Source organism: Natator depressus, chromosome 25, assembly GCF_965152275.1.
Source record: "Natator depressus isolate rNatDep1 chromosome 25, rNatDep2.hap1, whole genome shotgun sequence".
In the NCBI taxonomy this organism is placed as follows: domain Eukaryota; kingdom Metazoa; phylum Chordata; order Testudines; family Cheloniidae; genus Natator; species Natator depressus.
In genome coordinates, this window is record NC_134258.1 from 12,637,459 (window position 1) to 12,649,800 (window position 12,342).

The 12,342-nt window shown below is 56.1% G+C and overlaps 2 protein-coding genes across 3 annotated transcripts; both read right to left on the minus strand.

Moving 5' to 3' along the window:
* Nucleotides 1–1,302: 1,302 nt before the first annotated feature.
* Nucleotides 1,303–6,873, minus strand: LOC141977763 (granzyme M-like). The gene is made up of 5 exons (XM_074939426.1): nucleotides 6,351–6,873; nucleotides 5,675–5,831; nucleotides 4,497–4,641; nucleotides 2,661–2,918; nucleotides 1,303–1,714 (listed from the first exon to the last, which is right to left on the minus strand). The coding sequence occupies exons 1-5, from the start codon at nucleotides 6,409–6,411 to the stop codon at nucleotides 1,562–1,564; spliced, it is 774 nt and encodes a 257-aa protein (XP_074795527.1). The 5' UTR covers nucleotides 6,412–6,873; the 3' UTR covers nucleotides 1,303–1,561.
* A 2,018-nt stretch (nucleotides 6,874–8,891) lies between these two features.
* Nucleotides 8,892–11,878, minus strand: C25H19orf25 (chromosome 25 C19orf25 homolog). Of its 2 annotated transcripts, none has more exons than XM_074939427.1 (3): nucleotides 11,799–11,878; nucleotides 10,954–11,116; nucleotides 8,892–9,781 (listed from the first exon to the last, which is right to left on the minus strand). In XM_074939427.1, exons 2-3 carry the CDS (start codon nucleotides 11,087–11,089, stop codon nucleotides 9,585–9,587), a joined length of 333 nt encoding a protein of 110 aa, XP_074795528.1. In that variant the 5' UTR covers nucleotides 11,090–11,116; nucleotides 11,799–11,878; the 3' UTR covers nucleotides 8,892–9,584. The 2 variants fall into 2 exon arrangements, with proteins under 2 accessions (XP_074795528.1, XP_074795530.1); XM_074939429.1 differs by having other exon boundaries at nucleotides 11,787–11,846.
* Nucleotides 11,879–12,342: the final 464 nt, after the last annotated feature.

Genomic DNA, 12,342 nt, shown 5'->3' on the forward strand with positions numbered 1-12,342 from the left:
TCACCACTGACAGAACCCCGGCGGGGGGCAAACTCAGCGCCGCGGGAGTCAGCTCCACATGAAGGTTCAGCCTTGGCGCGGTGGCAAATTCCCAGCCAGCTCAGGGCCTGCAGTGCTGGGGTTAAACAAGCAAAGGTCTCGTCTCTCCTCCCCCAGGAAAAGAAAGAGTCTGAAACCTCCCCCCCTCAGGAGCAACACACACCATCCAGTCTGAATGCTGTACTTAATTCAGGGTACAACCCACCTGTAGTAACAGGGGAAGCCTGCATTACCTCACCATTTTTGCAGTAACCATTTGTTTAACTTTAAAACACAACCCCCCCCCCCCCCCAAGCTGTGCTTTCTGTTCGCCTAGCATCCCCTCACTGTAACCCTCGGCTTCCATCCTCGTCGGTCGAGCAGTGCGCTGGGTGTTGAGCCGTCTAGTTTTTTGCTACTGGTTTCTTCCCCCACCCCCTACCTGCTGTATGTACGTATTAAGGATGTTATTTTACTGGGGCACTGGACAGTATTAAAATTAAAGCTGTGTAAATAGGAAGCAGGTCTCTCTATTTTTCCACCCTGCTAAAAAGGACTGCATGGCCAGTTGGAAGCGGGGGCCAGGGGTGGAGGGGGGAGGAGAGAGCCAGCAGGGGATAGGGAGGGGTTTTCATTTAATAAACAGAGCTGGTTGGTTCCCCAGCTGGCTTGAGGAGTTGGCGATTCACAGGCACAGCATCCTGCTCACCAGGGAAAGGGTGGACTTAGGGTTAAGGCACTGGCTTGAAGATCTGGGTTTAATTTCCAACTTTAACACAGACCCCCCCACCCCCCCGCCACGCTTTCCATGCCTCAGTTTCCCCAGCCATACAACAGGGATAACCTCTCACACCATGGCTGTGGTCAGGCAATTGGATACTCTGGCCAGAGACCAGGCACAGAGCTGGGAAAACCTCAGCTTTGAACCCAGCTCTAGTCCCACATACAATACACCGGGGTGGTGCAGCACCTCTCGAGAGCTAGCTGGGCTTCCCAGGGAGCGCAGATGCTCCCCCCCACCGGGGAGGTGATGTGGGGAATGTTTAGAGGCTCCTTCCTCTCTGTAATCACTACAGGAGACAGCAAGTGCCGCTCAGGGCAGGGAAGCTGCTCACCACCCAGCTGTCCCTTACCCCAGTTCCAATTTCCAAGAGCGAGTTGGTCTGGCCAAGGCTTTAGCTTAGTTACAAGACACGGCTGTGGTGCCAGCTGGAGCTGGTGCAGCCACAGCGTGATACCCCCAAGACACACACACACACGCACGCACGCACGACCGGACGAGGTTTCACTTTTATTTGAAATCAGCAGCAGGAAGCGTGATGTAGGGACGCAGGCAGACAGTTTGCATGCCCGGCCCGAGAGGGAGAAGGACAGAGCTGAAGCCTCTGTAAGAGAACAAGTATGCGGGGGGGGTTTGAACCAGCAGTGCCCAAACGGATGGGTGAGTGAGCTGATCTCTAACCTGGGCAGCCACTAGGGGTCAATACAGGGAAGGGGAGATGGACAGGCAAGCTTACAGATGATGCAGTCACAGGGCTTGGCCCTACTGTATGTATTTTTTGATCCACCTCTTGTATTTAAAGACCGCCGTTGCGACAGCCGGTTTGAACACGTCGACACAGCTTTTGCCTGCGAAGGAGAGCACGCCGGCCACCTCCGCTTTCTTGCCACACACCACAGGGCCCCCGGAATCACCCTGCAACAGCACAGAGTACACGGCGTCTGTTAGCCTGGGGGGGCCCCTCGCAGCACTGGGAGTGAGGGGCAGGAGCGTGGAAGGGCCCAGGGGTGGGCACGGAGGCGGTGGCACCAAGCAACAGAGAGGATAGAGGCAGCGGGGCACATTGCACAGGGCAGGCACGAGGGTTATTCTAGGACTGGAGCAAACCAACAACTTGCTGTGCTGGTAAAAGGGGCTTGACTGACAGCCCCGGAGACCGGAGTCCTCTCTCCACAGAGCGGGTGCAAAGTAGGGTGAGCGTCCCACACACATGCCCCAGCGGAGCTTGGCCCTGTCCTAGGGGCAAATCTCCATGGCCCATTCAGTCTTTGGCCTCTCTGCCAAGCCTGCTACCAAGGGCTTCAAAGACCTGGGGAGACCCTGGCCAGCAGCTCCCTGCACCTCACTTATCCTCGCCTGCCAAAAAGGATCAAAGCCTCCGGGATGGAAAATTGGACAGGATTCCCAGGGAGAACACGTGGCCAGACCCCCGGGCATCCCTGTCAGCAAAGGTGCCGACTCCGTGGGTGCTCAAGGGCTGGAGCACCCATGGAAAAGATAAGGGGTGCTCAGCACCCCGAGGTGGGCCCTGCCAATCAGCTCCTCCCCCTCCCCACCCAGAGCCTCCTGCCCACCGCTGATCAGCCGTTCAGCAGCAGGCAGGAGGCACTGGGGGGGGGAGGGGGGAGCAGGAAGAGGCGGAGCGAGGGCGGGGCATACTCAGGGGAGGGGCAGGGCAGGTTCTTTAGTATCTTAGCTCTGCCTGGGGCCCCCTCGTCAGGCACTGCCATCTCCACACATGCTCGAGAACAGGCAGCTAAGCACGCAGGCCTGGCAACGAGGCCATCCCCCTTGCACACAGCCAGCTGGGGACTCTTCCCCATCAGCCCCTTCTAGACCAGCATTGCTGTTAAGCCATCACCTTGCAGGGGGCAGAGCCCTTCTCGAGCCCTTCGATGCACATCATGGTGCTGGTGACCTCGCCATGCCAGTACCGGCTGTTGTTGCACATCTTGCTGTCCATCACCTTGACGTTGAGTTCGCGCAGGACGGGGGAATCCTTGCTGTTTTGTTCGAAAATCCCCCAGCCAGCCACGCTGCACAGCGTCCCCGGGGCCAGCTTCTTCTTGGACAGCGGGAGAAGGCTCGTCTCCTTGTTCCAAGCCACCTTCCTGTCCAGCTGCAGGCAGGAGCGAAAGCCAAGGTCAGACCTTGGGGACAGACTCCGCCAGCCTGCAGAAAGGTTCCCAGCCCTAGCACCACTGCAGTCCCCCGAGCTGTTTCCATCTCAGTGGAGATGCCTCCAGCTTCTCCTGCAGGCTGCGGCCCAGTCCCGGGCTCGCTGGGGGCCGGGGGGGAGGGGGCGGTGACTTTGTGCCATTGATACAAAGAGCCCAAAATGTGACTCTTTTCATCACCAAGTTCTATAGTGACCTAGGTAGGGGGGATGGGGAAATGGTCTGTCTTAAGCAAGGGAGTCCACAACCCCAAGGAGGTTTGAAAAATACACGGAGACTGACCCCTGCTATCCAAGCCTGGCCAGTCTCAAACAGCCAGGGGCCTGGCTCCAGCCCTCTCCTAACGCCCCTTTGTGCCACAGGGCTCCTGGGAGAATTCCCCCAAACAGGAACAGCGTGCACTGCCCCCCCTGGCAGATGCTGGTGCGGGGAGTGCAGAGCAGCCCCTAGGCGGCCAGGTGCCTCGGTGACTGCTCTAACTCCCGCGAAAGGCTGCACCAGCCCCACATTGAGCAGCCCAGAATCTAGGACTCACCGAAGTCCGTGTCCACTCCCCACCACCCAGGCTGCACCTTCTAGGCTGCTTCCTGAGAGGCCAAGCCCCCAATCCGGCCCTAGAGGAAACCGTGCAGGCCGAGAAGCTGAGGGATGGTGGGAAGGGGGAGGAGGAATGAGAATTCCTAGCTGTTGGAAAGCAGCTGAGGGACAGAGGGAAGCATCCTTAGCTCTGTTAGAGGCCAGACTCTGGGAAAAACTTTACCCCTCAGCAAAAGCAAGGCCAGGCTGCACACCTACCAGCACCTCAGAGGCAAGGGTGTGAGCTGAGAATGACTCAAGACTGGCTAGAGAGCCCTGCTAGCGTTAAAGATTTCCTGTAAGGGTTAGGCAGTTTGACACTTCTGAATCTCACCTTTCTAGCCACAGCAGAAGAGGGCTCCAAAGAGACCCCTCCCATCCCCCCTTCACCCCACTCAACCTTCCACCTACCATGAGATGGAGGAACAAAGGAAGGAGTAAATCCTATGCAGTGCTGAATGCCCCGGCTTGCCCCTGAGGGTCCTAACACAGCGCTTTCCATCCACATAAGAAATACTGATATCATTAGCAGCATGGCCTAGTGGCTAGAGCACAGGCTGGGACTCAGGACACCTGCGCTCTAGTCCTGCCTCTGCCACTGACCCGCTGGGTGACCTCGGGCAAGTCCACTTTTAACCTCCGTGTGCCTCAGTTTCCCCATCTGTAAAAGGAGCTTGACAACTCTGCTCTCCTTTGTAAAGTGCTTTGAGATCCACTGATGATAAGAGCTAGGGACTATTACTACCTCCATTTTACAGATGGGGGAAACTGAGGCAGGCAGAGGCAACACGATCTGTCCAAGACCACACAACAGGAAGAGCCAGGATTTGAACCCACTCCACTGCCCTAGCCTCATGGTCAGATGCTGCCGCCTCATAGGACTGGCCCCCTGTAGCAGAAGCTAGAATAACTGGAGCCCATGGCTCTCTAGCAAACCCACGTACCTTGAGCAGCATGATATCATTTGCCATGGTCTTGCTGTTGTAGGAAGGATGCGGGACAAACTTCGCGACAGTGAAGACCTGCACTCGGGCATTTCTCACAGTCTGCCGATGGAGACCCACCACCACCCTGATGGAACCCTTACTCCTGAGACACAAAAAGAAAGCCTCTCTAGCGTGAGCACCCTCACTGCGGACACCCGGCTATGCCAATGGAAACACCCCATCGGGGAGGCACAAAGCTAAGCCTGCAGTCAGAGGAGAAAATCGTCTTTTGGTGGAGCACGTTCCCCCAGCTCTTGACTCATGACCCCAGTGATGCCAGCCCAACCACTGATCCTCCTGTCATGCCCCTGGTGTGCTGAGGGCAGATGGGCTCTGCATGCAGATGCCTCCTATGAGCTAAGCAAGTATCATCTGAGAATGCAGAAGCAGGCACGTTGGCCCAGATTCTTCAAAAGTATTTAGGTGTCTAATTTGCATTGGAAGTTCGGTGCTCAAATACCTTTGAGGGTCAGGGCCATTCAGGCCACTTTGGGGTGCCCTGGTTTTGGGGTGCCCACCCCGTGATGCACCCTTGGGCCAGATTCTTCTGAGAGAGGCTGAGCGCCCACAACTCCACTGGGCGTTGGGGGAGCTGGAGGCTGTCAACCGCCTCTGAAAATCAGGCCCCACAGACCCCAAATCAGAGATCCCCTTTGAAAAATGTGGCCTGTCTGGTTCACCCAAGACCATGGAGGAGCTGGAGAGAAAACTCGAGTCCTGGCTCCCTGTCCTGCCCTTGATCCACAAGACCTTCCCTTCCTCTCTAGGGTCCCAGTCTGCCTCCTACAGAAGGCAATGGAAAGATTTCAGTTGCATTCAGTCCCCCCATTTACGCCTCCCGACCCTGACCCTGTGCGCCTGCCACGCTAAATGACCCTCAGGGTTTTTAGTTTGCTGCTCTGCTGGTTTGGTGAGATTCCGACAGGTGTTCGGCAAGTAATGGCCCTTTTCCTCTGGCATTTCTTAAACCCTGGTTTCACTATTTGTCCCTGCAGGAGCAGAGCAACCCCTGCAGAAGGCTGAGCTCACCTAGCAAATCACCAGAACAGCCTGCTCCCCCCCATCCGAGCCACGAGCCTGCTCCTCCGGCCCTAATCTGCGGGAACCCACCAGCCTGGGGTGGGTTCTGTACTCACGGGTCGACGCAGCAGTGCGCAGCCGTCAGCACCCAGCGCGCGTGGACTAGGGTCCCCCCGCAGGAGTGAATGCCTTTGAGCTGGATAGACACCATGTAGGGCCTGGAGTGAGGCAATGCGACACATCCCCCAATGATCAAAGACTGGAGCTGGCCTGCTGCAAAGAGAGAAGCAAGACGTGCCCCAGTGCACGGGAACCGGGGAGCAAGGCAGATGCAGGGGACAATTTTCACCCCAAACTCTGGAAAGGGAGGTGTTTTCGAATCCCAGCACTACCATGTTGGAACCGATCCATGTCCCAGCTGCTCCAACTATGCCCTTGGGTGTATAAGCCCTGAAGCCGAGAGGTAGCTAGCTCCAGTCCAATGGGCAGGGCATCGGAGTATGAATCAGGAGCCCTGGATTCCCCCCCAGCCATGTTAAACCATCAGTCTATTGACCCATCATGTCCAGAGGCCTGGCTCCAGCAGCTGCTGATACTGGACGTTTCAGAGAAAGGCAAACTCCTTCACCAATGGGGGAACTGAGGCAGAGAGCGAGAGAGAAATGGCTCAGCTGAGCCCACTCTAATTAGGGGCAGTCAGGAATAGAATCCAGCCCTCTGGATTCCCAGCCCCGTGCTCCTATCCACTGGGCCACCCTGCCACTCCCTGTCACCACGTGACCACCCACTCACCAGCCTTCCCAATGGGGAGGAACAGCAGCACCAGGAAGAGCAATTTCCGATCTGCCTTCATGCTGCTGCCACACTGAGTCGTCTGCAGACGTCGTCGCCCCACCGCTTCTGTCAGGGGGCATTTCCGCTCTTACTTATATACCCCGCTCCTTCCCTGAGCGCATTCGCGTCTCCTCTGCGGCAGCGGGAGAAAGTGCTCTCGGGGGGCGGGTGGTGCAGAGGTGTGAGGTTTGCAGAGCAAAGGACGTGCAGCCGACCTTGTTGCTGTCACACCCACGGCAGGTCTTTCTTCACCGCTTGTGAAAACTTGACGGCGCTGAAAGCAAAGTGTTTCTGCGCCGGGGCTGGGAGATGTTTCAGAGGGAGGAAGACGCTGAGTGCCAACAGCTGAAACATGCCAAGGCTACCAGCAGGGAGAGGAGACGGGCTCACCTTGCTACCGCCATGAAAACAGGAACTCAGTGGTCTAAAGTGAGAGGGTAAAAAGCAAGTCGAGTACATTACATGCTTCCTGAACACTCTGGGGCCAGATTCCAATCTTTGTTTGCTCTGTGACATTCCACCCCTCAACACTCCCCCCACCCCACACGGCCGAATCCCCCAGCCCACATGCCCCGACAGAAGTAAGAGATGTAAACTGCTCCCCTGCAGTTTCCAGCCACTTTTAACTCCCTTTCTATTGCACTCCTCGATCAGGATCACATCTTTAGGCACAAACAGCTGCTGAAACAGGTCCTGGGGCTGGACTAGATTACAAATGTGGAACCATTCCCCTGATCCAGCTAGGGTTGTAGCGTAGCATCCAATTGCCCAACCCCCGTCCCCTTGTCACACCCATGCACCAACTCTCAGCCACTTCACAGCTCTGGACCTTGTCAAGACCAAGAGATACGCCACTACCTTCATTTTCGCAACCACTTACGTGATCGACTGCAACATGCACCTTTGACCCCCTCCCCGGCACCCAGCCCGGGCAAGAAGCTGTGTCAGTGCTCGTAGCGTGTGATAAGACTGTGTCTCTCTCCGAGACGTAAACCCAAGGTCGCAACCACCCAATGCTCACTGAGGAGTCTAACTGCAGGGAGCACGACATCCCAATGATCACACTGGGATGGAGCCAACACCCAGGTGCGAGCAGAGATCTGAAGGAAAGTGCTCAGGTTTTTCAGGTCCACGGTACTTTACAATTCTGCCACACTCCGCACCATTAGCTAGTGGACAGAACAAGGGGCTGGGTCTCCAGAGACCTAAATTCTATTCCCAGCTCTTCCACTAGCATGCTAGTTGTGTCCTCGGGCAAGTCACTCCTCCTCCCTGTGCCTCAGTTTCCCCATCTACAAGATGGGGATAATGAGACTGGCCTCCTTTGTAAAGTGCTTTGAGATCTGGTGCTGAAAAGCACTAAATAAGGGCTAAGGGTTATTACGACTTCCAATGAAATCACAAACAACTCTTCCCCCCCCTTCAAAACAGGCAAGCATTGTTGCACCCATTGCACAGACAGAAAGAAATTGAGGCACAGCCCTACTTTACACCAGCATTTTAGGGACATCGCCATCTGTTGCTATCCGCACCAGGAACAGCTAGTGCAGACAGGGCTCCAAGAGGCCTGGTGTGAGCTGCATCAGCATAGCAAAGCATTGGGAGAGGACCAGCTGGTTACCAGGGCAGATACAGCCAACGAAAAGCTTGGTGGGGTTGGGGGTGCCAGGGTCAGAGCTGAGAATAAAGCTCATTATTGGCTCCCAGCAGGACCTTATCTTAACCCTACCCAGCCCCTCTCCATTAAAGAGCTTGTAACAAAGACTCAGCCGTTCAGTTTTCTGAGGAATGGATTTTAATAAGAGCTTATTAAATAATGAGATTTAGGAGACCTGGCGCCGTGGCTCACATTCCATATCGACTCCCACTGCATTTTAATAGCAAACTCCCACTAGCAACCACTTTATTTTCTAAGTATTCTCACGGGGGTCGAGTCTAGGCGCAAAGCCAAGCAGATTAGTTCACCGCCAACACCGCGCCGGGGCCCACAGCAAACCCCGGATGCCAAATGGACAGGGCAAGACACAGCGCCTCACTCCTGGCAGGAATCAACCAAAGCCAAGTCCACCGGGCTCAGTTTCTCCCAGTTGCTATCAGCTGACTCTGCTTTTGGCGCTGGCCGCTTTGGAGGGGCGCACAGCCCTCGCTCGGCCAGCTGCAGGCCTGATGCTCTTCAAGCTCTCCAGCAGCCTCCGCTCGAAGAATTTGTTTCTGTAGTCGAGTTCGTTAAGATGCCTTAAAACCAGAGGCACCTGCTCTTTCTCCACGTCCACGTAAACCGGGATCATCTTCGTCCCCTCCTGCTCTATCACATGATGCAGGTTCCACTCCATGACGCGCTGACACCAGGGGTCGTCCAGTGAGCTGGCCGACAAGATGACGATAGCAACCCTGCTGGCCTGGATGACCTCAGTGGCCGTCATGAGAATGGACGTCCCTGCCACCTGGTCCTGGTGCTCAGCATAGCCCTGGAGGCCTTGCTTTTTCAGCATCATGGAGATGCAGGAAGCAATATTGTCGTCATGGAGGCAGTACCAGATGGAGAAGTCGTAGGTAAACCTGGAGGGCGAGGGGGACGTCATGCCAACAGTCACCATGGGCACCCGAGACGGTGACACGCAGCTTACGAAAAGTCAACAGCTGCCTGGAGCCCACGCTTACCCCAGCCAGGTCAGGTTCAAGCTTGCCATTTGGAAACTGGTATCAGGTTCTCCTAATGGCTCAACAAGACGCCTGGTCCAAGAGTCCCTTCCGAACACGAGCAACGAGATCAGGGCCGCCCACTGGGAAAAGGCTACGGAGGCAGATCCTGTAGCATTTTTAGCTTTAAAGATGAAACCCACCCTCACATACCCCCTAGCGTTTCCAGTGAGCACGAGGGGCAACTCTTGTGAAGCTGCATTCATGAGGCTTGGCTGGTTCTTGGAGATTCCAGGCAACTTGCAGCAGTGACAGATCTTCCATTAAATCAAAGCACACACCGGGGTTATCTGGCTGGGTGGCTTTCTGGCCCTATGATTTGGATACAGAAACAAGAAGCCACACTGGGGAGGTCTGTGAAAGTCTAACACACACTGAGAAGTTTGTCAGGACTAGGAGGCAGGGCTTTTTTACAGTTGAGAGCAGACCCTCCTGGGCCAGCTTTTTGTCTCTGCTCCCAATCTCTCGGCATCCCAGAGAGGCCAGACAACCTCACAAGGCCTTTTCCTTAATTTCCACGATATTCTGTTCCAAAGTCGCGCCCGCCTGCTTCAGCTCTATGCACTTCTCCTTCAGCACACTGCAGGCCTTCTGCAGCCGCTGGTTCATCTCTACATAAGAATGACTCTGCTGGTACAGGCGCTCGGTCTTCACTTCAGAATCCTCCTTCTTCCTAGGGGCTGGCAAGTCTGGGGAGGGGAAATGTGGGAGGAAAAGACAGAGAATAACATGCATTCAAAAGGGGTAGTCGCTTCATGTAAAGCTAAGTTACATTTCAGATCAGATACACCTTCAGGTCTCGATAGAAAACTAGCCATCCCCTATCTATCAAGTGGAATGGAGGAAGCACCACTCTGCATATTTGCTACCTACAACAAGAGCGATACTTGTTCCAGTGCTCCGAGCAGAGGATTAGAAGCCAGGACTCCTTGGATCTATACCCAGCTCTTGCCACTAACACCACGTGAATGCAGACAAGTTGCTTCACCCTCTCGAAGGGGGATATAATACTCATCCTAGATCAAAGCAGTGATAAAGTTTCCCCCTTTTACAGTCTCTTTCCCGTGGCCCATAGTCTCCCACTGATGTTCCACCCCAAAGCCCTGTAAGCAGAACCCACCTCCCAGTGCTACTGCCCCTGGCAACAATTTCCCAAAGGAAGAGAGTTTGCCGATAAGGTGCAATAATGAAAACGGAATTAAGATCGTTCATTTTAAAGCTTGGGTTTAGTTTTCTGGGCTCCTCTGATCAAAACTATTGTGATTTGTGTTGCCTTGTTCCACTACACACTCATTCACATTAGGTCTCCTTAAACATGTCTCACACAAGCCTTTTACACTTCTGCACCTGGAATACATCAGTTTTCTCTGAGTGTGTTTAGTTCTGATGAAACTAACAGTCATACAGGCCAAAGACCTGTTTATAGCCTCTAAACTGGCACAGCACAGGCAGCGCCAGGGGATGTTTCCCTGCCGTGCTCTGACCAACGCGCCTTACTTACAAACAGGGGAGGACACCTGTAAAGGTGAAAGGGAAGGTCAGTCTCCAGGCCCCATGAAGTCTGTGGCTTCCCTGAAGAAATTGTCAACAAGAGCACCAATCACAGCTGTGGATTTTGGGCTATAAAGAGGTGTCCTCCAAGAACAGGACTGAGACCCAGCAACTCATATCACCCAAGCCAACAAACTGGCAAGATGGCAGGAACTTTCAGGGCCAATCTGTGCAATGCTCGCTGATGAAGATTTTATAATTGATAGGTAGGATTGGAGTGGACAGAGACAGGCTCCCACCGTTTGGAAGATTTCATACAGAATGGATCATGGAGATTCCCGGGGCAAAGAGCTGGGATGCATTCTCCTACCTTTATTGGACTCTGCTATAAGGACAAACATGGGATCGGATGGCTGGGTGTTCCTGACGTCCTCGAGGATCTGTTCCACGGTGGGTGGTTCAGGCCGAGTCGGCAGAACCACCCGCTTCTTGCCTTTCGAGCTCATAACTCTCCCGCCTCATAAACGGGCATCCTGGAATGGGCATGAAGAGACTAAGAAGTCAGTGACTTTCCTGCCTGCTGAGATAATGCTGCTGCCCACCCCCCCCGACTGGATATAAACCCTTTATCCCTTCCCCCCAACTCACACTGTATATCCCATACCCCTATTCCTATATCCCCCCGCATACCACATACCCCTCTCCCCCACGCCCACCCCCCATACCATATACCTCCCTCCCCATGTCCATCCCCCATACCGTATACCCCCCTCTCCATACCCCACCGCTCCCCACTCCACATACCCCCCTCCCCACTCCCAACCCCCATACCGTATACCCCCCCACACCGCCCCGCTCCCCATGCCCACCCCATTCTGTATACCCCCCCGCTCCCCACTCCCACCCCCCCATACCGTATACCCCCCATGCCCATCCCCCATTCCATATACCCTCCCACACCGCCCCGCTCCCCACGCCCACCCCATTCTGTATACCCCCCTCCCCATGCCCATCCCCCATACTGTATACCCCCCTCCATACCCCACCACTCCCCATGTCCACCCCCCCCATACCGTATACCCCCCTCTCCATACCCCACCGCTCCCCATGTCCACCCCCCCCCATTCCATATACCCCCCTCCCCACGCCCATCCCCCCATTCCGTATACCCCCCTCCCCGCCCCCCCGAACTGACGCACCCACCCAGACGTTCACCTGATCGCGGCTCCCGGACTCCGTCCCCACCCCGGCCACCGTATGCCCAGCCCCACTCAGCGGCAGGCCCCACTTCCGGTTCCGCCCCCGCCACGTCATTGGCGTCCCGCGCTGCGTGCGCCGCCCTTAAAGGGGCCGCGCGCGCCTGTTGCTGACGCCCGGGGCAACCGTGACCGTGACCGTGACGCCGGGGCTGGGGGGGGGGAAGATCTGAGGGGGGCGGGGCGAAGCGTGACTCAGACCCCGCCCCCCGTCCACATCTGGAGCGGGAGGCCACCCCACCCTGAGATCCCCACATCCCGGGGGCCTCTCCCTCCGCCCCGGGGCCGCAGGGCCAGCAGTGCCCGGGGGAGATGAGCACAAGGGTGTGAGGTTGGGGACCCCAGCCGGAGCGGGTCGAACACGGCGAGGGGCAGGCGGGGCTGGGCCCAGCCGCCGTGGGCCGGCCTTGGGGCACCGTGTTTACCCTGGGGGGGCCCAGAGGGTCAGAGGAGTAAGGGCGGGGGACAGGTGCCGTCCCATTCCTGAGGGGGTCAGCTCCTGC